The sequence below is a fragment of the Cydia strobilella genome, chromosome Z (genome assembly GCF_947568885.1).
Source record: "Cydia strobilella chromosome Z, ilCydStro3.1, whole genome shotgun sequence".
NCBI classification, from domain to species: Eukaryota; Metazoa; Arthropoda; class Insecta; order Lepidoptera; family Tortricidae; genus Cydia; species Cydia strobilella.
The window spans coordinates 5,712,375-5,739,111 of NC_086068.1; the positions used below are offsets into that span (position 1 = coordinate 5,712,375).

A 26,737-nucleotide genomic window follows, 5' to 3' on the forward strand; every position below is an offset into this window, starting at 1 on the left:
CAGAGCGTAACGTGCACCCTCGGCGGCTCATGGTCGGGCACGCCGCCCTCCTGCAAGTACGTTGACTGCGGCACGCCCGCGCAGATCCACGCGGGCTCCTTCCGGCTGCTCAACGGGACCACCACGTACGGCTCCGTGGTGGCGTTCGCGTGCGAGCCGGACTACTGGCTGCAGGGCACCGACACGCTGCAGTGCAACAGGGACGGGAAATGGAGCCACGACATACCTGCCTGCGAGCGTGAGTACCCTCATGGTCAATAGTCGGTCGTAGGCTGACGTTTGGAGCGCGCTTCTATATAATTTGGGTACGGTGACAGATGTCATCTCAATAAAATTTTTATTAAATTGTATAGAGACGACATCTGTTACCGTACCCAAGCTGTATGATAACAACGACACAATTACTGTGAAATTGAATGTGACTTTTGTCCCCAGTGATAACGTGCGCGGACCCCGAGGTCCCGGCGGGCGGCTACATGGAGGCCTACGATTACAACGTGCACTCTACGATCGACTTCCACTGCGAGGCCGGGCATCTGCTGGTGGGCGAGCGGAGCCTCGTGTGCCAGCAAGACGGCGAGTGGTCGGGCGAGTCGCCCAAGTGCGAGTGTAAGTTACTTGCCCCTTGAATAATCTGCAGCAAAACCTTCAACCTCGCTGTAGTCAACTACAATACGGCTTAAATGTCACTAATCGTCTCTACTCAATTTGTGGTCTTAGTCTCTTAGGTAAAGTATAATGAAATGTGTCCCGCCGAGTTTGTTGCCGGTCTCATATTGGGATACCCTCCTACAATTTAGGAGGGAATTAAATCTTTTCGGGTCAGAGGTGTAGGGTTGGAGCCGGCGTAGCTTTATCGCGTATATATATATTTTTTTACTTGAGTATAGTTGTATTGTATAACTAGCCTTATGAATCGATTTTGCATGTACAACCAGTCTCACAGTTTATAGTTTATGATGGCTCATTATTTTTGTATACCCACATACAAAAATAATGAACCATCATAAACTATAAACACAACAGACATATAAAACATGGCTGTTGCCACAGGCGTTGACTGACAGGTTTCACGCTCAAATGAATTTAGGTGCATGGGGTAGGTACCTAATCTTAATAACTCTATAGGATTTAGCCATTAGCTAATTCCACGCTCCATTTGTGCAGAAATAATGTAATGATATTGGCTCTTAAAATTGAAATGCCACTTTTCCCCTATTACTGGCCATGGGGTAATGGAAAGAAGGGTCTTTTAGCATTATCAATGACAATTATTTACCACCGATGTCCGACCGATGTTTCAGTTTCGGCGGGTTTCGACATAAAAATCTTATTTCGGCCGAAGGTTACGTTTCGGCCAAAAACTACCAAACTTTTCGGCCTCGCCGAAAATTAAGTACTATACTTATTGTACTTTCGGATTGCGTTACTACAAAACATATGGACCTAGACACGCTTACACAAGTTACCAAAACATGTCGCGCCGAAAGCGCTTTTTTTAGCTGTTTCGAGAGCATGATATTTTCTTAGCTTTTCCTCATGAATCTTTTTCAGTCAGCAGCAGAAGTAGGTAATTAAGTAGGCGACGTGTTTATAATGATTAATGATAAGTATAAGAGTGTATCTACTTTATGGAGTTGTTATTCCGTTGTCCAAGGGACAGTAGTGATGCAGTTTGTTAGTTAATGTATCACGTTCCATAATAAAGTTTGTTACAGACTACAGTTTGTTAGTTAATGTATCACGTTCTACTAAGGTTTTAGTTTTTAAAATGTTTTATTTTGAACAGATGTGGACTGCGGCAAGCTGCCACCATTGACCTACGGAGCAGCCGAGCTGCTGAACGGCACCACCCATCTCGGTAGCATCATACAATACTCCTGCACGACGAACTTCCGCCTCGCGGGGCCTGTGCGCCGCGAGTGCGGCACGGACCACCAGTGGAGCGACGCGTCGCCCAGGTGTGAAGGTGAGTGCTAGAGAGAGACAGCAACATCTCGGTCATACAGTACTACGGCACGAACCACCGCCACGCGGGGCCGCCATTGAGTTTCCTTAAGGCCGTTCCCTAAGCCAGAAGGCGAAAAATCTCCTTATTATGATTATATTTTCTAAGAGACATTGATATTCGTAGACGTGGAAAAAATATATGTAGTTAATTATATTATCTTTAATAACACAACTTCCGATACACGAATTATGACACTTCGCTCGATACAATTAATTACCAAAGTAACCTCTAACTCGGACTTTTAATCAAACTTTACTCGGTTATTTATTATGTAAGACTATAAACAAAAAAAATAACAATCTTAACTTAAATAGTAATTTCACAGCTTTCTAATTTCGATATTGTAAGGCAACGTTTTTAAAATAAATAAAAATCGACACAATTCGATCAAAATTGACACTTGGCGCGCATGGTCTTTCCCGTTCTTTCTTGTGAAATGTGACAGTGATAGTGGCAAACCGATGGAACGGCCTTAATTAATGTACTTAGCCATACCCAGAAGTTAACGGAGTTTAAAAACACCGTCCATATAGTCACACATAAACAAAGATATCCGTGCCAGTTTCGGGTTATAGTTGGAAGATTATGGACAATAAAAGAATAAATATACCTACGGTATCGTTTTATACAAAAAAAAATCCACAGAAATCCGCTGCCCAGAGCCGATAGTGGCCGAGAACAGCATCGTGTCGGTAACCGGCAACGATCGGATGCACGGCCGCACCATGATTCGAACCTCGACCTCCGTGAGCGCGGGCAACGGGAATACATACCGTATCGGCGCGCTTGTCAAATATCGCTGCGAGAGGGGATACAAGGTGAGATGACACTTCAAATAAAGTATATCGCAAATACCTAATTTATACAAACATGTCCTTGATAACAATAGTTATAAGTCAAAGCCAACATAATTATTCTTTATTTATGTAGGCAACTAGCAACAAGCACTTTTAAATCGTCATATTACACATGAACCGGCGAGCGTGTATGAGGAATGTTATGAAAGTGAAGGAAGCGAAAGAGGTATGTCAGGATCGTAGCAAGTGGAAATCCGTGGTCTCTGCCTACCCCTCCGGGAAATAGGCGTGATTATATGTATGTATGTATGTATGTATATTACACATATATCATCTTAATCTAATTACATTATCAGAACAGTCTATTCATGCAATTATTCTTAAAAAAGATTCAATTATTTAAAATGTTAGACTTAATAATAAGAATTTCACATTAAAATCGTTACACATAAAACATACTAGTCTAGAAGAATTTAAAGAATAAAATCTAATTGTCAAAAAAAAAAACACTAAAGTATTCACGTTTACTTAGCCAATGAAATATTCTTTATTTTTTTAGGTTGTTGGAGAAAGCCTGTCTACTTGTGAGGATAGTGGGCAGTGGAGCGGATCCACGCCGAGGTGCCAATGTAAGTATATTTTATTTCTAGTTATGGCAGTAAGGTTGTGGTCAAGAGTGGTCGGACCGCTGGTAGGCTGGTACCTATAGTTTCGCTAACTTGAGGACCACGGAACGTACGCGCCGAGCGTTTGGATGAAATAAATGACGGTCGGACGTAAGCCTGTAGCACTTACTGCGCAGCCCTGTAAACCTTTATTTTAGTTTATAAACCCTAACTTACTCCTTTTTCTTCAGATGTGGACTGCGGCAACCCCGGCCGCCTGGAGAACGGCAAGGTGACACTAGCCACGAATGCGACGTACTACGGCGCCACAGCCCTTTACGAGTGCGATGAACACTGGCAGCTAGATGGCGTGTCTCGAAGACTGTGCCAGGACAACGGCACTTGGAGCTCTGAGGCTCCCGTGTGCAAAGGTGAGCCTACGAGCGTAACTTTGGTCTTTACGAAATATTTAGTCTTGTTTATCAAAATTTGAAAATTCTAGTCGAAATTAATTGTGATTAATTGATAGGTCTTTTTACGTTAGGTACCTACTTAATTTCAACCAGAGTTCCATAGCCTGTAATGTTGACACGTTAGACCACCTATTCCTGTCGCGTTGAATGATGCTCCCTATGACAGATCATTTTTATATGGAGTAGCTGTCACGTAAAATGTTGGTACTTAGATATTTTTTGGAGTTAAACACATTAATTAATTTAGAAATATAACATTTTAGTAGTAAAAATACGGAAACATATTTCTTCAATTATTTATTAAATTAAGCCCAAGCAAAAGACATTTGAAACTGTCATAGGGATCATCATTCAGCCGCGGTATAAAGTCATCCAAGCGTTGCCTTTATTTGTCGTTAACTGTTGGCTACTTCCAAACAGCATTTCGTCGAGCGATCTCTTACCACTAAAGGTTAAGAATCTGCCCAAGACTAACAAAACCCTTTCGTCTACAGAAATAATTTGCTCAGACCCCTCGGAACAAATCAAGGGCGGCGTCGGCCTCAATGTCGAGACTTGGACTCGCAGCATTGGTGGCGAGGCCCACTACCGTTGTGAGCGAGGCTACCGGCTTAAAGGAAACCAGTCCAGGACTTGTCTGCCTAAAGGAGCCTGGAGCGGGACGCCGCCATCTTGCGCACGTGAGTAACAGAGGCAGCGTACACTATTAGGTTCCTCTTCACTCACAGGGTGTTAGTTAAGGGTCCCCACCACAGACTACTTAAACAGACACGGTATTATGGAGCGTTTACGAAACACGTGACCGCCAGTCCAGTAAAATGCTCCTCCGTGAGCAGCATAATTTGCATTTGACACCATTTTATAAAATAACAGCTCAATTTTTGTAGATATTTTTAATTTACATGAGTTCGTAAACGTGGACGCAACGAAATAAGCTGCCCCGCTTGCCTACTGAATTAGTCCGGGATGTGTGATGTCCACTCGTTGTGTTATATGCTCCATCTTGTATCATCATTATTTCTTGCTTCTTACAGCCAGCTTGGCTTAAATTACTTGCATCCAGATCATATAAAAAAACAGCCACCTAACCTTTTCCGTTTTTCCAGCTATCGACTGCCACCCACCCGGCTCGATAGACAACGGCCGCGTCATCATAGCAAACGGCTCCACCCTCTTCGGCAGCTCCATCGAGTACCACTGCCTCCCGCAGTTCCAGCGCGTCGGGCCCTTCCTCCGCAAGTGTATGGACGACGGCCATTGGTCCGGCGATGAGCCCAGCTGCGAGATAGCCATTAACGAGGCGGCTGAAACGAGCACGCTGCCGCTGAGGGTCGGGATTGGCTGCGGGGTTGTGCTGTTCTTGCTGGTGCTGCTGGGAGCTATTTATTTGATACTGTGAGTGTCCTGAACCTTTATTTCCGATTTAGATGAATAATGCTTATGGTACAGTGGCGTAGCTAGGCGTGGGCGAATAGGGCCTTCGCCCACGGCCTCGCACTTAGGGGAGCCTCGTAGATGTGGTCTTCGCCCACGGCCTCGCACTTAGGGGAGCCTAGTAGGTGTGGCCTTCGCCCACGGCTTCGCACTTATGGGAGCCTCGTAGATGTGGTCTTCGCCCACGGCTAGATTAGTTCACGCTACGCCACTGGCCATAGGTATCAACCTATAACTTACAGCTAGTATGGCGACGTGGGTACTTAAATTGGGGCACTTAGGTACTGTACAAGTAAGGTGTGCCTATGATGTACGTTCGACATATAAGTTGGGTTTAATGACCCCATGGTATAATGGCATTTAGTACTATTCTTCTTCTTAAACCTTATTGTAGATAAAGCGTGTCGTTTATTTTTATTTTGATGGTTAGGCACATCTAGACACGACAGTGTATGTACTTACTTACTTACTTGGCTCGCGCGATGACCGAAAATGAGTGTTGGCCTCCAACACAAGAGCACGCCGCTTTGCCCGGTCCAGACTCCAGAGCGATATCATGCCAGCTTTCGCCGACGCCGAGCTCACGGAGATTCGTGTATCAAGATAATAAAATTAAAGATGCATGTGTAACAAATGAGTCGCTTCACTTCAAACTCGGGTACATCCATCTGTCAGACTATGCGATTTTGGTATTAATAAAAGGTAATAGGGTAGATATTTGCTGAGAGGGTCGAATGTCGAATGGATTTACCCGAGTTTGAAGTTAAGCCACACAAATATACCATCAAAGGGCTGGTCTGCATATACCTTAAAGACTCAGTGACAAAATTCCGCAACCGCATAAAGCTTGTTTCGTTCGAATCGTCTCAATACGTGCCACATTCTTATACCATCCACTATAAACGAAGCATCCACATCTCTTCCAGTCGAAAATCAACACCAGTGAAGAACACCGAAAACATAGAGGGCGCTGAACGCAAGGAGGACCAGAACGCAGCAGTCATGAGCTACGCCACGCTGCACGACACCAACGGGCGCCACATTTATGACCACGTCAGCGATAATGTGTACGACTCGCCCTACAGCGACCACCTGGCCGACAACGCGGCGTACGGCCGACGAAGCGACACCGACTCCGCCTACGAACCGGAGCCGACCGGGCCGAATGCGGTCGTCACTATTAACGGGGTCGCGGTCCGCTAATATGCTGCTACGAGTTTTTAAGGATTTGTTGTCAATTCTGAAATTTAACAAAATGTTAAATCGAGTTTTGGTACTGCCGAACTTAGAATTGGACTAAGAGTGTAAGAGCCATACTGATGTAATTTTTACTTACCGTAAAACCAGCCAACTAAGCAGAGTCTGGTACCACAGCTATAGTCCACAAGTTCAATACGTAATTAGGAGACCCCGTTCTCCATACAAACGTAGTTACGTCTCATTTTAACACGACTTGCTAGATTGCTCTGAAACTTAGTACTTACAATAGGATAAGGTATATCTATGTCTGTAATTAGTTTATGTAGCTTCAGAATATAAAAAATACATCGAATTTAAGTTTTTCACACATAACTTGTTTTTGCTCTATTTCGTTTGTTTTGTATACCAGAGCTATATATACTAATTACAGACCTAGATATACTTCATGTCATATGTGCAAAGTTTCATTACAATCCAACACGTAGTTTTAAAATGAGCCTTTTGTACGGGAAGGTGAAATTCGGCCGAGCTTGCCAGAGACTAAAGTATTAAAATAGCAGTGTGCTTTTTGGATTTGTGGGAATTTTTAATACATTTGAAAAATAGTCGCACCTGAACGAAGATATTCGAATTAATTTTGGACCATATAGTTGGGAGCTTTTGACCTATTTACGGTAAGTATTGTTGTTTTTCATTTGAAAACTACAGTCGAGGACGTTGACATGTCTCAGTATGTTTTGTATTTCTTGATGTTTCTAGTTTACTATGTGTAAACGTTAAGGAAAGTTGTTATGTGCTATACTTTCACGAATTTAGGTAACCAAATAGCCATTTAAATCGCTTGGTTTTGACTCGTTTTTGTGTCATAATTCGTAGTCGCTTTTTATTTTTAAGAATAAGTGTATTGACATATTGACAAATTGGTTTGATTTTGTTTTCGTAAAATGTCAAGTGATAACCTACAATTTTTTTTTTAACGTTCACAAAATCAATGAATGAATGAATAAATGAAATCGTTTATTCACAATGAACCTATGGTAACATAAGATCTTAATGGTCAATAATGTAATGGTTACCATTTTCTGTAGACTTGGTTTAAACCGATATAAATTGTAGTTTATAATAACTTTTACCCGGCTGCGTTATCTAAAAAGTTAATGGTAACATCTCCGAGAGAATATGTATAATAATCATATTAATTCACAAGATACCTACGATCTTCAAACCTTCAAAAAAAATGTTTCTACTTCCATCTTAAAGGTCGGCAACACACTTACAACCCCTCTTTTACCATCATGCGAATCGTCTGCTTGTTTGCCTCCCGTATCACTAAAAAAGACAATTACAACAAATATTGCTTCCATTATGCAGATCTATAGAAATTTTTAATCGGAGATGGCCTTTGGGAGTGCTTTAAGTAGGTACGAACTATGTATTATATCTATTCGGAAATTTATAGCTTTACCTACCTACCTATAATAATTTTCTAGCTGACTAATGTTCCCATGGTTTATAAACTTATACCGGGTGTAACAGGAGCAATAAGTTAAGCTGTAGGCTGTACTCCTCAAACTGACCAACATTTGTTCAGCTACTTTTAAAAATAACTTGTGTTTTGATTTTAATTACACTTTAAAGTTTATTCTAAGACGGAATGTATTGCAAAATTTGTTATGTTTAAAGGATGACAAGCAACGTCAAACACACAGATGGCGTACATTGAAAATAATATTTAATTAGTATGAAAAAGGTATAATCTAAAAATTCATAATTTTAAAAAGTTGCCGAACAAATGTTGATCAGTTTAGGCGTACAGCCTCCAGTTTAATTTATTGCTCCTGTTACAGGAAACACCGTATATAATAAATAGTTTTTTTTATTATAAAAACGCAACAGTCGGGTGTGTAAATAGCTTAATGTTAATTTAATGCGTGAGCGAAGGCGGGAAGTGATCACCAACCCTTACTAGGTACGAACCAAAGATGTAAAAGTGTTGGAATTGTATGAATTATTCATGTTTATAATAATTAGTTTAAAATTTATATCGTAAATTGCATTTTAATTCATTATGTTAAGTGCTTACTAAAATTTATCGAATCAGTGACAGAAAATGCATGCTTACTAAAATGTTAGATAGATAACATATCTAAATTTGCATTCATTTCTTGATTAAATATAGCCGAAATATTTAATGTAGGCCTTTCTAGTATAAAGTTATTATAATGTAAGAACTAAATCACAATTGTAACAAGATGTTTTCTTTTTATTTTCGTTGTCTTTGTAATCTGAGTGCTTACCGCCGACATCAAAACATATTCTTTACCACTCTTGCAGGCGATAGAGAGGTAGATAAAAATATTTTGGTTTTCTTTCCAATCTTATTCTTATCGCTCTGTTTCTTTTATGATTTTTACAAAATACTTACTTTCAGCTCACATTTTTGTATCGTTAGTTTTATGTGATCCGAAAGTATTAACAATGTAACATTTATTATTTAGTATGTAAGTGGTAATGTACATATTTGGCGGATATTCGACAAAAAAAATTGACGTATGTTCAGAGTTCAGACTCTTTCAGTTTGATTAGGTATATACTTTAGTGACATATTAGTTTATGCTCGAAATAGAAAACTGTTCGGGGATTAACCGATACGCTTGCATATACTTAGATGAAGTTGAGAATACTGGGATACGGGGGAAAATACCGTCCGTTCACTGTCCGAAAACTAGTTAGAATCTGAACTGAGTTTAATATTCTTCTAAATCCAGACCCGTCGAACCGTTGTAGATATTGTAGGAGGATATAGTTATTTATTTTGTTACATATACAATTTTCTAGGTGATTCATAGATATTGATCATTTTGATGCCAAAATAATATTGCTATTTCTTCTTCTTTTTAACGACGTACATACCTTAGGTCTAGTTATTATGTTCCTTATAAATTGGTTTTCTCATTAGGCATAAAATATATCCTCTAGCAGCGAGACCAGAAATGGAAGACACATGTTCTAAGTATATATAATGTACAGATGTAGTGCATAATTATTTCGTGTCTTGCTATTTCAGTGAGTCTCGGTACAAAAAGTAGTGAGGTTGACTGAAGCAGCATGACAAATAAGAACGTTTCCGAGTAAATACGATGGAAAACAATTATGCACTACATCTGTAAAGTGTTTTTGATCAGGTCTAATAAAAAAATCCCTAAAACACCCGCCTAGAAAGGTACAAAAAAATAAACAAATGTGGCTATTTGTTTCGGCGTAAAAAGGTTTTTTTTTCTAAAAATAATGAATTCTTGTTTAAGAAAAAAAAACATACGAAAGTAGTTTCTTAGTTACTAAATTTACGCATATTTTCCTGTGACAATTCTATTGAAATGTAATGACTTTTTTACAGTAGTTAGGTGGAGTTAGACCAAGGAAAGTACACGCAGTGCCAGTTTTATTTATACGTCATAATTTCATAGAAATTTGACGTTAAAATAACACCTGCACTGCGTGTGCTGTCAAAATCTCTGCAAACTTTTCTTGGCATAACAAGTACCTATTATTTAGCTATTTATTTGACGACCGGTCTGGCCTAGTGGGTAGTGACCCTGCCTGTGAAGCCGATGGTCCTGGGTTCGAATCCCAGTAAGGGCATTTATTTTGTGTAATGAGCACAGATATTTATTCCTGAGTCATGGGTGTTTTCTATGTATTTAAGTATTTATATATTATATATATCGTTGTCTGAGTACCCATAACACAAGCCTCCTTGGGCTACCGTGGGACAATCTGTGTAAGAATGTCCTATAAAATTTATTTATTTTATTATTTGTACCTATTATTTAGCCTATTACGCGTCTTGTTTAATCAATTATGTATATCATGTCATTTGTGTTATTATTGTTCAATTTAAAAATACCCATTTAGAAATGGTGTTTCCACTTGATATCGTTGTGTCATCAATAATGACTAAGTGCTGGGAAAGCACTTTTTAATTAGTTATTACTTACCTCGTTTGAGTTCTAGTAGAGATAGGTCATATTAAAAAGTATACCCTACTTTAAATCCCTGACGGCCACTTTGAGAAACAGTAGGTACTCTACTTTTTTGGACTCGCTGCAAAGAGGGACTAAGTATAAAATTGTTTTCATCACACCAGCTGGTAAAGGCTCTCTTGACTGTTCAAAAACTGATAAGAAAGTTGCATTTTATTTACATGTGAAGCAAAGTAATCAAATTTGTGTTGTTTTCTTATGTATGCTGGTAGAATTTCCTTTTAAATGATGATTTTGAATGATAAATATATAATAAAATTCATTTTGAATCGATTTGCTTTGATTTTGTTTGGTATTTTGCAGTTAGTTTTTTCCTTGTGTTGGTGTGGTGAAAATTTTTGCGTTTCACTCGGTGGCAAAATTTGTAACGCTACGCTCATGGTTCAATTTTGAAATCTTTCGCTTGCTCGGATATCAATTAGCACGAGAGGTTAAACAACAACTTTGCCCCCTTGTAAAACAAATAACTATTTAATAGTGAATCATGTAAGATTTAAGCATGTTTATTTGACTAACATTATTTTTCAATTTTATGTGTCAAACTTTTATTCGCTGCGAGGATATTGACCGCGAGCCAGGCGCAAATTTCGTCAGTCATCGCCTCCCGGACGAAAACTCGTATAGCGGTCAACGGCTATGTATGATGAACTCTCGTGAACGTCAGCTGCCGCTCCGTTGGTGGGTTGAGGAATGGCAGCCACCGAAACGCGTAACACGGTATTTCCACCGCGATACAACCGGCTGAGGATTTTTTTATTAACAATATCATCTGACAAAGTATCAAACGGGAGGCGATGTCAAAAAAATTTTTTAGACTATTTGCTGCCATTCCTCAACCCACCAACAGAGCGGCAGCTGACGTTCACGAGGGTTCATCATACATAGCCGTTAACCACTATACGAGTTTTCGCCCGGGAGGCGATTGATCATGGAAATCTGTTCCTGGCCCGCGGTCTAAAACGTCATTCTTTTAAACACAAAATGAACTCTACTGATAGTTAAATAGGTAGTTTTATTATAATAATCTGTATACTTTTGTAAAATATCTGTAAGTCCTTTATATCGTAGTCTAAAATAAAATGATTGTGTATGTCAGTGAATTGCGAAATTATATCATAGGTACCTAGACAATAATAATGTAAAAAGAAATCTAATACTTATTGCAATTTTGAACTTATGTTTTTGGTTTATACACAGATCAAGAAGAAAACTACTGTGAATGATGCAATAATGATTTAATTTTCGTAATTTTTGATTGTACACTTATTTAAAATACCATTCAGTTTCTGAAAAGTGTAAGTGCCACTAATATTAATTGGGACTCCCGAGTTACTACATTATGCATAATATTATGTATAAGGCTTGCCTGCACTGCACTGTCAGAACCTGTCAATAAAATACCTACATTTTGTTCAATTGTTCCAATAAGTGTTCATTAGGAATAAATTGTATAAAGCATACCTAAATATTGTTATTTTTTTATAGAATAAATCGAAATAATTCATAGATGGATTTGTTGAAATATATGAGTTCAATGTGAAAGTTTTTTTTATTTCGTTAATTTGAGTTATTTCCACCAACTACTAAGAAAAAAACCACTGGTTACCAGTACGTATGCACTAGATTTTCTTAGGCCCACTTGCACCATCCCCCTAACCCGGGGTTAAGCGGTTAAACCGTTGACCCAGTGTCAAATTGTACTGGTAACCATGGTAACTCACGGTTAACCCGGGTTAGTGGAATGGTGCATGTGGGTGTTAAAGGTAACAAAAGAAAAAAAAACCAGCTGATCATAATATAGATAATGTCAGGTTCCTTATCATTACATAGGTTAAAAATATTAATAAAAGCCGAGCATTAATCCCAATTAGTTTATTGTATAAAATTGACAAGACATTACAGAAGACAACGATAGCTTTAACATATGATGTAAATGTTTATAATTGGCGTCTATCTACAAACATATAACCTAATCCTGTAATATAAAATATATATACATTATTATCATATTCACAGTGGATTGGAATATAAGTCAGCGATAATAATATCAGGGAGCCTAGCCAATATGACAAACGTTGACAGAAAAAAACAATCGAAACAAATAATACTCTCATACCAATACATAATAGATAACTCATTCAACAAATAAAATACATAATAGATAATTTAAAATTATTCAACAAATAACTATTGTTAGGCCCCAGATCTCACGCACCTCAAACAAATACATATTACCAAATATAACTTAAAGGCAGTTTTTTGTAAAGTTTTTACTATGTCGTTGATGCATCAAAGTGGTTTGTTTACAGATGGCCACCGCGAAACGCGAAAATAGAAATTTCGTTATCTGCCTCTCTATCGATCGAATACGCAAGAATGATAGAGAGGCAGAAACCAAACTTTCGAGTTTCATGTTTCGCGATAGGCCCTATAATTGTGCTAGTGACGCCCTTTATGCCGAGTTTTGCGTAATATTCCCTATTTTCTGTACAAAAAAGTGCCGATTTTTGCGGGGGAGGGCAACGTCAAATGTATGCATAACGTCAAGATAGCCACGTCAAATAAACGTCAGTCCATACATTGTGTATGACCAATTGACCATTGGCCGACTATTTTCGACAGAGGGGAACGCCTGTTAATGGCTACTCCGTTTGGTTATATCCTCCTAGATCTAAATGGATACTCTTGTGACTACGTAGCATCTGTCATCCCGATACATTTTTATCTTTTCTTTTAGCGTTTATCGATATATTATTGTCACCTTGACTGGCCTAGTCAAGGTGACTAGGCCCCTTAGTGCTGTAGAGAAATGAGGTAGCCACCGCGGCGCACAAAAAAACAATGCCTTATGTTTAACAGCTTAGGGTTTGGGCGAAAAAATCATTACAGATAATTCGTACTATATGTACATTGCAAGTTAATAAAAAGCTTATAAAAACATGGAAGAGTCAAAAAGCAGCAGGAAAAGCAGTCTTCAAAAATTCGCCGTCACAAGGCACCTGTGTTGGTAGGTACAGTCCAAAAAACTACACAAACCGTAAAAGATGAAACATTTTGAAAACGTTAACTGTGGTTTACTACTGCTATTTTATCGCTTGAATTTGCAACAGCAATAGACGCAAATACCGTGTCGGAAGCCGGTGTTGCTCAAAGCGCAAATAGATGAACGAACGAGGGTGAATCAGGTTTTTCTTGTCATTCGTTGCCATGGTTACAGACTCCTGGGTAATTCTTAAAACTATGGATGGTATAGAAAGGATGCCAATCTCTTATAGCAGAATTGTTGCAAAAGTGACCGCTTTCAGCTTTAAATAATAGTTCCTAATCTCTCCGGTGGCGCTAGTTAGGCTCTGGGACATGAGTATAACATGAACCATATGTGCATATAAGGCAACAAATAACTCGACCAAATTACTTAGGTTGTTTTTGGTAGTATTTCGGTGTATGGTGGCGCCGCCTAATTACTGTTTTTTGATGGACACTTCGTACATAGAGATTTGACTCCTTTATATAGTCTCCATGCTTAAAACTCTTGGATGCTTAAAACCTTGCTTTAATGGTAATTAAAATAACCTATACATTTTTATTTAAGTTCTAAGCCCTTTCCGTGAGGGGTCATCTAAGTACAGGACGATTTTCTATAGTTGCTATTTTGTTATTGGATAATGTGGCCAATGATGCTGACAAGCGTTTCACTTGCCCCATCTAATCTTATAACATTTTTACAGCAAACTATAAGCATAGTCGCCTGGCTGAAGGGAGAAAATAACAACAAAAATAAGTTGATCCACCCACGAATAAAGTTCACGGTTACATCCTGCAGTGCCAAAAAGTTAAGCTTTATTCTGAGCACTTTCATTACTAGAGTCTACAGTCTTGTACAGTCAGCATCGAATAAATAAATGACGGTAAAAGTGGCCAAACTATGGTAACACGTCTGTTATCATAATTTTGGTATTTATAGATATTGGACGTTGACTGTACATTTAGGACATATTGCACTACAGGGTAAAAATATATAAAGAAAACTGTCGACATTTTCATACACTTCAAACTTAGCAAACGTAAATACTGTATCCGACGGTTAGTACAACCGGCCCTTAAAATATACATGTTTCAACGACTAACTATTTACATATTACCTTGATATGACATATAATTTATACTTAGTTCAGTTTAGGTACAAGTTAAATAGTATGAATAGTTTATCTGAAGTAGATATTTTTGGTACATATGAACACCATTTTCCAAAAGACGTTGATATATCTTATAAATATTAAATAGTATAATATTAATATGTATGTAACATTGTAAAGGTAAACTGTCTTAATTACTGTAATGTACATAGATAAATGGAAATTTGGTAATTGAGTACCTTTTAAACCCGTCAACATTATAAAATAGCTGTCAGGTTTATAGATTAGGTATGTATTGGTTCTTGGATTCCTGTTTTTTTTTGTACAATATCTCAATATTTCGGTTAGATTTGGTGATGCAGTTGAATGCAGCGTCATCATAGTTTAGAGATAATGACGATTCATCCCTACTAATATTATTAATGGGAAAAACTATGGCAGATGCTAGTTTGATATACATTTCAAAAGTATACTTGGGCCTAATGCGAGAGGTGAATTGCTCAAACTCGATAAGTGAGTGTGTGCGTGCGAAATTGATTTGCTATGAAATCAGTTTTGTCTTATGGTGCTCCAGTTTTTTTATTATGTTGTCCCTATCACACTGCGTTATAGCCAGTGTGGGACCACTGTGTCGCTATGTCTAAAGATCGCTTTAAGTCCAATGTTGTGTAGAATATTTGTTACCATTGAGTGTCATTGTGATGCAGCAGGGCCACCTCAGAACTGCTTTAATAATACAGCAACTATAGTGACCATAGATTTCGTAACATTTATCTACGTTCGTATTCATGGTAAAGATTTGTTCCGATATATTTGGCTACTTTCGCTGTACTTACCTTTTTACATGGTACATTCTCTTTGCTGTTACTAAATCAATGAACAGAGAACAAGGCAAGTTCCTTAATATAAATAGAATTTAAAAAAAACATACAGATTATTCCTATCTAATTATGTGACGGTGCCGCTGAGATGCAGAAGTTATGCACATAAGTTGAGCCAATACTGAATTCTGTGGAAGCCCATGCTAAATCGATTATCCTTTCATATGTGTGGTGTGGTCAAATTCGTCGGTTCAAACCTCGGTTGTGCTGTATAGAGCAGAAAAAACGTTCTCGAAAAAATGCAAATTAGCCCAAAATGATGACTAAAAATTCAATCAGAATCCTTATCATACAAAGAAAGTTAACCATTCGTATGCTGCTGTAACATTTTGGCTGTTTATAACATTAACCTAATGTTGGCATGATTATATTTAAAAATAATATAGGGAATTAGGAATACAGAAAACAATGCTAAAGCATGGCAAAGGATAAGGATCAGCTACACCGCTGCTCTACCGTTTGCGCAACAAAGTGTTTGACAAAAACTTAATCCGTACGAATTGCCAAAATCCAGTGAGATAGATAGATAAAGGCACGATTTTTAGTATCGTTTCGAGAGCCTATGCCTAATCACTCGACGCATAGTCAAACTTTGCTAAACCATAGCCATTTTTTTCTATAGGAACTGACTGAGCGCAATTTTGCAGGACAATTCTGACAATTAAACTGATAATTAAAATATTCAGCCTATTATTCAAAGGCAAAAATAATTCTAATTAGGAATAATAAAGAAATAAGCGAACAAAAACAAACAAAACAAAAAATAAATTAATCAAGATATTTATTTCATTTAACTCTTATCTCTGGAAATAAATAAAAAACTTTAATGAACAAAAATCAGAATCGCTAAATTAAAAAATGCTACGAATTTATACAATACAATAGACCAAGTTGACGGCATTGTAAACATTTTAAATAACATTAAACTAATATAATTTTATTTATTACATTCTTTGCTTTTAAACCATACGCACGAGCGGCATTAGTTAAACAAATATAATTCATATTATTTGTAATGAATAGTATCCCCTATATATATTTTAGTAAGTCCCCTAATTAAAGAGGGGACGCAATTACACGTCAGAGCGAAAAAGGTAAATACTTATCAGAAAGCATGCTCCCCTTATGTTTAGGATGTCGGGTAGCAAGCAACCGCGGCAGGCGAGGCCACGCCGCGCGACTAGTCTGGCTAAGCTGAGTACGCTGGCTTCACTTCATCCACTCACCGAGCCCTTTCCATAATCAAGGTTACGTCATTCTAAACTATAGGTACCTAATTGAAATAAGGCCTGTCATAATACTATGTATACGATCATGCGAATAATTAATTGAATTGACTTAAATGAATTATATTAAATGAATGCATGCACGTAGTTTGCGCTTACGACTTGATACACACAATGTTAAATCCTCCATACTATATTCTACCTCGCCCACGCTCAGCCAAAACTATACAAATACCCACCTGAGGGGTCGGGGTTCCTATATTATTGTCACAAATGTAAAGTCCCGCGTTGCAAAAAGCGTGTAACTTTAAGATAGTATTTGCATAGTTTATCGTTATATAGTTAGGAGTAGGACCTTCGATATCCCATAAGCATATAATTGTAATCATATTAACGCGTGCTAGTTAAGTATTGTTCTGGTCATAATAGTAATGTAACTCCATAGTCCATGAATAATATAATACCAGGAGTCCTTCGAATGGCCCCGAAACGTTCAAAGTCCGATGCTCACATTAAATATACACAAGAGAAAACAAATAAATTCATATAACATGCTTATCAGTGCGTACAAAATTAACATATCACATTTCCAATTTTCAACTATTGCTTAAAAACACTATGCGTATATAAATAGATATTAGTAATTCGAGATATATATAACTACACGAAATTATTAGGCGCAGCAGCGCGATTTATAGTAACATAAAACTAATCTACTTTACACGTCTTATATTATCTAGGAATACATCAGGGTCAACACTGCGGACTCTATAGGGACGGCGTATTACCATTCATTCAACACTTACTTCACAACGGGACCGGTCACATGAATGTTTACAACTGATTTGGAACCTTTGTGAAACAAATGATTTGTAAGCCGATGTCACCGCCACTTACATCTAAGCGGGGAACTCAATGAATCATAGTTCTAACGTGTATAAAAAAGTTTGTATAAGTTCATGTCAAGTTTTATAAAAATCACATTTAACAGTCGCCCGCTCAAATACTGGAGGTGACTGCACAGACAGTAGTATTAATGTCATTATTTCGATAACTCTAATCTCATAATATAATAGGAAGAGATGATGTCAAATACTCTTATACAAATATACATTACGATTGTCAACCAAATATCGCTTATATAATTCAACGAACATTTGAAGAAACATGACATGAACTGTCACGCAATAGATACTTTACACTATTCGTAGATTACGGCGAACGCAACAGTCAAGTTTTCTAAGCTTTAGTTGTAGGATAAAATTGTAGTGGATAAACGGGACTATACCCACTATACCCGGCTGGCTTGACTCTTACTTAGTACAACATATCGGAGTTTCATTATAAGATTACTGTTCTATTTTTTCTTTCGGTGTACTGAGATTAGGGCACACGACCCCGCACCGACCTGTCCCTAAGTACGTCTGACAATAAATATATTATTATAATACTTTATAACGTAAAAGGAAGAATCAATAGAGGCACATTTGTTTTTTTTTTTAGTTAATGAAAATCTTAATTACAATCTACAGACACTGATCCTAATTGATACCACTTTCAACATAAATACATTTTGCCTTACAAAAATAATTTCATGATAATGACGAATAAAATATTTTTAAGTTGATTTGAGTAATTGTCCGATGACATTTCATTAATAAATAATGTAAATCGACGATCGTTTTCTTGTATATTATTTGGTTTCAAAATAATGCATTTAATAATTTAATTTTTATAATGCATTTTTGAATAAAAAATCAACTCACAATAATTAATAATTTGATATTCGGTCGTCAATTGAAACATTATCATTAAAAAAATTCATCAGGTTACAAATATTGTGGCAAGAGCCGGTCGAAATATTCGGCCGACTGTAATACAACTAGAGTTAACAAACAGAAATACAAACGGAATATAACTTCACACCGCGGCACGGACAATACGGACATATATCTGCCAATGCTCGTCCGCATTCACTGATGTATGCAAAATAAACATTGCGCGAAGGGTTTTAAGAGTGTCACCATATTTTTCATAGCCGTAATATCGGCTTAAACTGAACAGAAACATATTTATTTCCTTATAATGCGATATACCTAATTGCAATTAGTTTTGCTTCGTGCTCATTGCTTAAGTCGATTCGGCATAGATACGCGCAGTGACACCCTAAAAAGCTAATTTTTCCCACTTTTGAGTAAACCATCTCAATGACCGTCGTATACTTAGCCTGCCTGAATTCATACATATTATTGTCAGTAACACGTCACTCTCTCTCTTTGCCTTAAGGTTTTCTTAGTTAATATGTAAAAAAAATGCAAATATTGGACAATCTTTTGGACAACAGAAAACCAGATTATGCTTCGTTTTCGTGTTTGTAAAATTACAATTATTCTATAAAAATTGGTAAGATATTTATCGCGGAAAATAAGATACTATGACGATCTCATCCATAGTTTTAATCTCGCCAATAAAATGACTATCCGAATGTTTTGAACACCCGTTATGTTTTATTTTCTCACGCAATAGCCGGTTTCTGTTTCAGTTGATCTTCGTCAAAATTTTACACATCTTTCCGAAATTTTGAAAACGTTTTTCGAGTCCAGATCAATGAGTCAGGCGAGGCACGTAAAGGACAACCAAAGGGGACCTCTGATTCTGATACTAGTTCATTTTATATTACCTGACGTGTTTTACTCTCGAGACTGAAATGTCATGGTGATACTAATTAAACCAGGGTACTGATCCTCTTACAATTAATGAGGTATTTTGAGGTGGACGTTTATTTCTTTTCAGCGATTTTGTAGACTATAATGATGAACTAGACTTATTTTTTTTTTTTTTTTTATTTAACAACTTTGGAAAAAAGAAAAATCGGAGAGACTACAAAAAGCAACTATCCGCTTTTCTCTTAAGTTTACGGATTCGTGTCAACGCAACTGTTTTTAAAGACGTGAGTAACACAATACTTCAATATAAATTAATTTCAAATATAAATCGGACCAATATTAGTGATTCAAGTAGAACGGCTAGAACTCATCATTCGAACACATCTCCAGATTAAAACACATCAGGCCTACTTCAGATAACATATTATGCGGTGTGAAGCTAGACTAGGTACCACTTGATATGAGCAAAGGATAGTGCCGCTAAATACTGTTCAAATGCCACCCTGTGCAAGCCCGCGCTCACTTGGACAGTTTGCTGATCACTCGGATTAGGGCTCCGTTCTCGTCCTTTAGCCGCTGGTTTTCGGCTTGGAGCGCTTGTTGGTACTGAAAATTTAAGATAATTCGTTAGTATATGAGGACTATAATAGGGATAAGAGAGGTGAGAAAATAATAAAGACCTATAATAAATACGAAAAAACTGATTCAAATGAAATTGGTTTAAGGCTGTCATCTATCACCATACAAGGTTTTCGTTATTCGAAGTCGTATTTTTCGTGGCCGATTCCTAAGTCTAATTTTGTATAGTGCATCGGATCCGTTTCTACTTCAACATCGTCACCTTCACGCAAAACACTGGTACATTACGGACGGAGTCTTGAATGCCAATATCAAAGTGATTAAAACGGTAATACATATATAATTAACCTTTCATATACCAGAACGCGGATCCACGTTAGTAGGTATTGAGTTCTAATGTAAATAATTAATTAGAATTCCAAACCTGCGCGGATCCACGTTCGAGAGGTTAACAAATCCTTCCATGGGACCAATATGAAAATTATAAAAACATTTTTTCTCGATTATGTGGTTGGTCCCGTGAGGAAAGTTGTTCAGTATGACTTATCTTTATTACTTTCAAATTCAAGATCATGACTCAGTACATGTAAATATGATTATTTGATGGGGACAAAAACTTAAATAACTATCTGTCTTTATTATTTTCTCATCTTTGCTGATATCTTTACAGTCAATTGACAAAAATACACTACTAACTCCTTCGTGTCCATCGGAAGATATCGTCTTGTTAACACAGAACTCATTTTGTTATTGAAATTAATCCATTTTACACAAAAATTTATCAAAATAGTGCCACTCTCAATTTGGGATACAGTAAGTTTATAACACTTTGAATGGCACATCATACTGAGCCACCAATTTTTATTCGGAACTCAACAGGAAAACACCGTAGATGTTGGATAGAGGTATAGTTTTGTTTAGTTAATACTGAAATTATGATTATGTCATTATTTGATAGTTCGGTATCACCTTTATGAGCACATTTTTGAGGAGCAAATATTTTATGGCATTCAGGTTATCTATCTAAAGAAAAAGTTGCTATGCGGACGCGGTGTTCAAAATAAACCAAACATAACTTCATTTGCAGTAAATATTTAGCAAATTCAGGTACAGGATGTCAGCCAGAAATACTATCAATATATACATTAAATTTGTCAAAAATGTGTTCAGTAGTGTTGTCACAAATAGTGATTTATCCGAATATCAAAACAAACTTCGCTTTCGGCCAGATTACTTCTGAGTGTTTTTCATGAAAACTCGGACTAGTTCTAACTCTCATATTGTAATCCAAAAATAATTTTCAAGGCGTATTTTTTTTTCATTAATGACAATAATAGTCGTAGGATTCGTTTCTGATAAGGCCAAAAAACAGTCAAACGGTATGTACAAGAGGTTCCGTGATGTTAGAGTACTTTAAAACTTAGTCGAGTTTATTAGTAACAATCCATTCTGAATTATGCCATATACGATTTGGGCAGGTGTGTTCGTACGATGGTCCTAGCTACGTATGGATGAAACCGCCGCGTGGACACATTACAAGGCATGCAGCACACTAGCGATCACTGCACGCACTGTGTTTCATGCAGACTATTTTTTTTTTTATTCTTTAGAAGTGTGCAACTTTTCAGGATGGAAGACATACACAAAATTAATTATTATATTTATTGACCATTTCACCGTATAATAACTGGCACTTCCATTTAAAAAAATCCTTTTAAATATATTTTTTATGAATACATATGTCTGTTTCGATATCTTCGAACTATCTTGAACTATTTCCTTCAATATTCTGTTGACTGAATGTCGTCGTTTAAATTTGTTAAAGGCAACTTAAGAGCAAGTCTCCACCAATTAGACTAAAACTTAATTTGCATTAATTGCTTGCAATATACACTTTAAAAAACATCATATTAATTTTACTTTATTATAGATTTAAAACAACATATTTTATATAAATACGTAATCTGATAAAACACAGTGCACGCCGAAAAGTCTACGTCATACGATATTTAAAAAGATTGGAGCAACTGAGCCCCCACATTGAACGCAACTAAAGCAACCTCTCATGTTTAATCACGCCTTTATTATTCCTTGCGGCTTCGTCGCTTAAATAAAAACCATTTATATGCCATATCAATAACGACTACGCAAATATGGTCCATTCGATTTTGTGGGATAAAATATCTATAGATATCGCTAACCCGAATATTCGAGGTATTGAGAACTATGTAAGGCCTATCCCGATCCCGTAAAGTTATTTTACATGAACACATTAAGATACAAAACTTTCAGATGAGAGAGAACCTCACTACTTCAATCAACCTCAGTACTTTATGTACCGAGACTGACTGAAATAGAAAGACACGTTCGTACTTTTCCGTGAAAATACGAAAAAAAATTATTATGCACTACCTACATCTGTACTCAATAAGCAATTGTTATAATAGTGAAAGCTTCGCACGAATGACTGCACAGTTTAAACAGCAACAACAGTTCGTTAAAAACATTACACAAATAATTTATCAAATTTTCTTCGTAGTTTGATTTCCATTTTTTTCATATCGCTACTACGTATTTAATCGTCTAAAATACTCGGAGTCAAAGCTTCTTCAACAAATATATATTATTGATTATCGTACGTGAGCGTAGACAAATCGGACGCATGTTAGAAACGAAACGTATCAAAAGCATGCTTGCCAACACACAGTTATTATGCATTAAGTGGGGGGGGCGCGCGACACTGAGTGACGTCACGACCGACGGCCGATCGACAACTCTTGTTTCGTCCAAGTGAATTTTGATTAACATTTTAAAAAAATATCTAAGTACATGTCTATTTTTTTAAGTATTACTTAGGGTCGGTTTTACTAAAGCGTTTTGTCATCATTAACATTTTGCTATAGAGGAAACTGATGATTCTGATGACAGTTGCCGCCACCATATTCGATTGTACAAATTGCCCATAGTCTCAAACAATAATATTAAACTTTCTATTTGCTTCGGCATGTAATGAGGCTAATAGTAAAATCATCAATATACGCGAATAAAAGCTAATAATGTATTAAAATATTCGCTATCACAAAGTATACAGGTCAAGTGAATAGTAAAGGGGCCCACTGACAATCATTCCGCCGGACGATATCGGCCTGTCAGTTGTTCGGAAGTGTCGAATTTTTGTTCTAACTGACAGGCCGATATCGTCCGGCGGACTGATAGTTAGTGGGCCCCTTTAAATACAAGTATACCGACAGTCCATATTTATAATGGCAGTCTTTCAAACTCCTTATGAAAAAAATAACAAATTCATTGAGCACTGAATTGACTATCAATTAACTTAATTACAAATCTAATTATTTTCACAATGTAGTTGTACGGTCGAGTTCACAAACATCTTTACAAGCCAACGTTAAAAAAATATATTTACACGCCTACAACACAGTGACATAAGATCTTGTAAATATATTTACACGCCTATAACACACTGACAATAAGGTCGTGTAAATATATTTACACGCCATAACACACTGACAATAAGGTCGTGTAAATATATTTACACGCCTATAACACACTGACAATAAGGTCGTGTAAATATATTTACACGCCTCTAACACACTGACAATAAGGCCGTGTAAATATATTTACACGCCTCTAACACACTGACAATAAGGTCGTGTAAATATATTTTTGGAAGGTTAGCTTGTTAAGGATGTTTTTGAACTCGACCGTACCATCTTCTACACAATTAACTAATAATTAGTCTAACTGTAGATGGGCGTTTTCTAAAATAAATATTGAAAACCTGATTCACACCGATCCTGGTGTTTAATATGCCTATTTGAATAATAAACTAGCTCTATCTCTTTGTCATTATATCCTAATTCAATCCTGATTCTAAAAAAATGTCCCAAAAATTTGTATGAAAATTGTAGTTTCCACAACGTCACGCACATACCAAGTGAGAATTTTTTTCACACTAAAACGTGACGTAATGGAATGGGCATTTTGGGACAACTTTCTTTCACATCAGTTATCGTTGCTGCTAGTACTTTGAACGATACAAGTAGTTGTTATTCCCGGTCCGCCGGCCTTGCTCACGCTTCAACACAATTTACCTATTTCGTGGCCGAGTTTGTAAGCTTGCTGACCACCCGCGTCAGGGCGCGATTCTCGGCCCTCAGCCGTTCGTTCTCGGCTTTTAGCTTTTGCAATTGCTACAAAACGAACATCTGTTTACTGTTGTACTTATTACATATTCGTACTTATATCGATTGTGGTGTGTGTGATATATGTGTTTATATTAACGTTAAAGACAGTCCTTGCTTGTCAGGTATTGAGGGTTGGGGCTCAAGTTGAAGTTGTCAAATATAACGTAATGTCTTTTAGTAGCAAAGGTGATAGACTAGTCAATGTAGGCGACTATCCAGCACAAATTTAATCGCTGACTTGTTGGCAAATAATTCCAATTAGTCGGCCGATCTCTACATATAATTAGACATCCCATCGGCTACTAATGTACTAGAGTTTGAACAGCCTCTCGAAGAACCCCCGGTTCTAAATTTCAATTATGTTTTGAAGATACCATAAACAGGTCATATATATGAATAACAAGATTTTTGGTTGTAGGTAGACTGAGAATAGAGAGAATGGCCTTCTGTCACTATTAAAACTATTCATACAAAAACCCTTCTCTAACTAAGAATGATTAAAAATGCTGTATACTCAAAAATACAGACGAAGAGCTCTTAGTAAATATCTGACTTCTAAAACGGCCCACATGAGTGTATATCTGATAGTTATCCCTTCTCTATAAATATACCCCACCCGCACCTTTCAATATTACCTAATACACAATTTCCCGCTTTTGGTCACTTAAAGTTTTGATCAGCTAAAGTACAATTCTATATGTCAAGCATCTTACAACGCATTACAATATTTGACGTAGCTGCTGCGCAGTACGGCTGAGTCGCTCGCAGCACAATTCCCGTGGTTTTAGGTATCCAAAGGGTAAAAACGGGACCCTATTACTAAGACTCCGCTGTCCGTCATCTGTCCGTATATCACCAGGCTGTATCTCATGAACCGTGATAGCTAGACAGTTGAAATTTTCACAGATGATGTATTTCTGTTGCCGCCATAACAAATATTATAAACAGAATAAAATAAATATTTAAGTGGGGCTCCCATACAACAAACGTGCGCGAGTCCGACTCGCACTAGGTCGGTTTTTTTGTGCTCTAATCAGATTTCTATATTTATTTCAGTACGTAGGCAAAATGTAAATCTAGTGTAGGGATATCAATGTCAAATATGTCGTTTTAACAAGCAAGGACTGTGTTATCCGTCAAGTATCATTTGTTTGATAGGATGTTTTACCTTTAATTCCTCCTCCATTTCGGATAGTTTCCTCTCCATTGCTCGTTTCTCACGTTTCTCGATGTCTGAGAGCGAATTTTGATTCTGGAAAGGAGAAATTAAATTATAAGACGATGTTCATCGTAATGAATACAATCAGCGCTTGGTCGGGAATATAATTAGAAGAGCTTTGCAACGCAGGTTGTCCTTAGGACTGTGGCTGGCCAATTAGCAATTTATATCATACAAAGCTAGTTGTAAAGCAATTCTAGGGATGATTAATTCTGGACGTCGAGGTTTTAGGGTACAGCTGGAATCTGGAATAGTTATTTACGATACAAGTGCGGAAAAGAGGAAATTCGAAACGAGTGGCGATAAATTAAAACACGACCGCAGGGAGTGTTTTAAATCGACACCAGTTGCGAATTACCTATTCGCACGTGTATCGTACAACGTTTTACAGTACATATGGCCGTTTAAACTTTCAACATATGCACGAAGTGCTCTTTTACGCACTAGTGCGAGAAAGTAGCACCATATGTACTATAAAATTTATTAGGAGGTAGTGGCATTAGGCAGAATTCGCAAATATGTGTATATAATGTAGCTCCATCTAGGGTTGACACTTCGACTAAGTATACAAGTTAATAAGAGACATGTAAAACACACATATGATTTCTATGTCGTTATAGTAATATATAAATCACCTTAATAGTATTCTAATTTATCATTGTGAGGAAAGTTATCACGCATGTATTTTTTATTTTATGAATATGCATAGTTCATTTCGCTTGGCTTGTATAAATTATACTTCATAGATCTAGTATCTTCTTCGGTTATATTGGGCTTAGTTTAGTAAAAGCGATGCAAAATGAATGTGGAACTTGTTTTAACAAAGTATTTAACCTTAGAATTTGCTGTTGTTTTCACTCTAACTAAGATGAACACTAAATGCTGATTAAAAGATGCAGTCAAAGATTTATACACACGATAAAGAACGTCGTTCTCATTAAGTTAAAAATATCACAATTTACCCTGCTGACGTTAAAGTTAAAAACGTTAGGTATAATATATGTATGAGAGAAATGCTCAAGCATGGACATATAGGGATCTGTGATGAATACTAGCTTGTAACTAAACTAAAGGGCACATTAATTCTAGATAATTCAGTATGTTTAAAAAACACAATTTTTACCCAACTACGTCAGAAGGAGGGTAATGTTTTTTTGTAAAATAATAAGTCAGTAAATTGAGACAACACACAATGTCAATGTGGTAAAGAACGTCTATGAAAAAAACACAATTTTTACCCAACTACGTCAGAAGGAGGGTAA

The 26,737-nt window shown here is 37.0% G+C and overlaps 2 protein-coding genes across 9 annotated transcripts in view; one reads left to right on the forward strand and one right to left on the reverse strand.

Annotated features, from left to right (window-relative positions):
• The window catches only part of LOC134754177 (P-selectin), a 121,397-nt gene extending 114,842 nt beyond the window's left edge, over window positions 1-6,555 (forward strand). The window contains exons 11-19 of the mRNA XM_063690306.1: window positions 4-238; window positions 436-609; window positions 1,790-1,969; window positions 2,657-2,829; window positions 3,368-3,437; window positions 3,665-3,844; window positions 4,381-4,566; window positions 4,993-5,281; window positions 6,247-6,555. Coding sequence (XP_063546376.1) covers window positions 4-238; window positions 436-609; window positions 1,790-1,969; window positions 2,657-2,829; window positions 3,368-3,437; window positions 3,665-3,844; window positions 4,381-4,566; window positions 4,993-5,281; window positions 6,247-6,523 — 1,764 coding nt within the window. The 3' untranslated portion in view covers window positions 6,524-6,555. The remainder of the gene's footprint in view (window positions 1-3; window positions 239-435; window positions 610-1,789; window positions 1,970-2,656; window positions 2,830-3,367; window positions 3,438-3,664; window positions 3,845-4,380; window positions 4,567-4,992; window positions 5,282-6,246) is intronic.
• A 9,789-nt stretch (window positions 6,556-16,344) lies between these two features.
• LOC134754202 (protein phosphatase 1 regulatory subunit 12B) overlaps window positions 16,345-26,737 on the reverse strand; it is a 99,558-nt gene continuing 89,165 nt past the window's right edge. For 7 of the 8 annotated variants that reach the window (XM_063690361.1, XM_063690359.1, XM_063690360.1 and 4 more), the window contains 3 exons: window positions 25,425-25,508; window positions 24,164-24,262; window positions 16,345-20,078 (listed from right to left, as the gene is read on the reverse strand). In XM_063690361.1, coding sequence (XP_063546431.1) covers window positions 24,164-24,262; window positions 25,425-25,508 — 183 coding nt within the window. In that variant the 3' untranslated portion in view covers window positions 16,345-20,078. The remainder of the gene's footprint in view (window positions 20,079-24,163; window positions 24,263-25,424; window positions 25,509-26,737) is intronic. The other variant, XM_063690355.1, reaches the window with a different exon arrangement.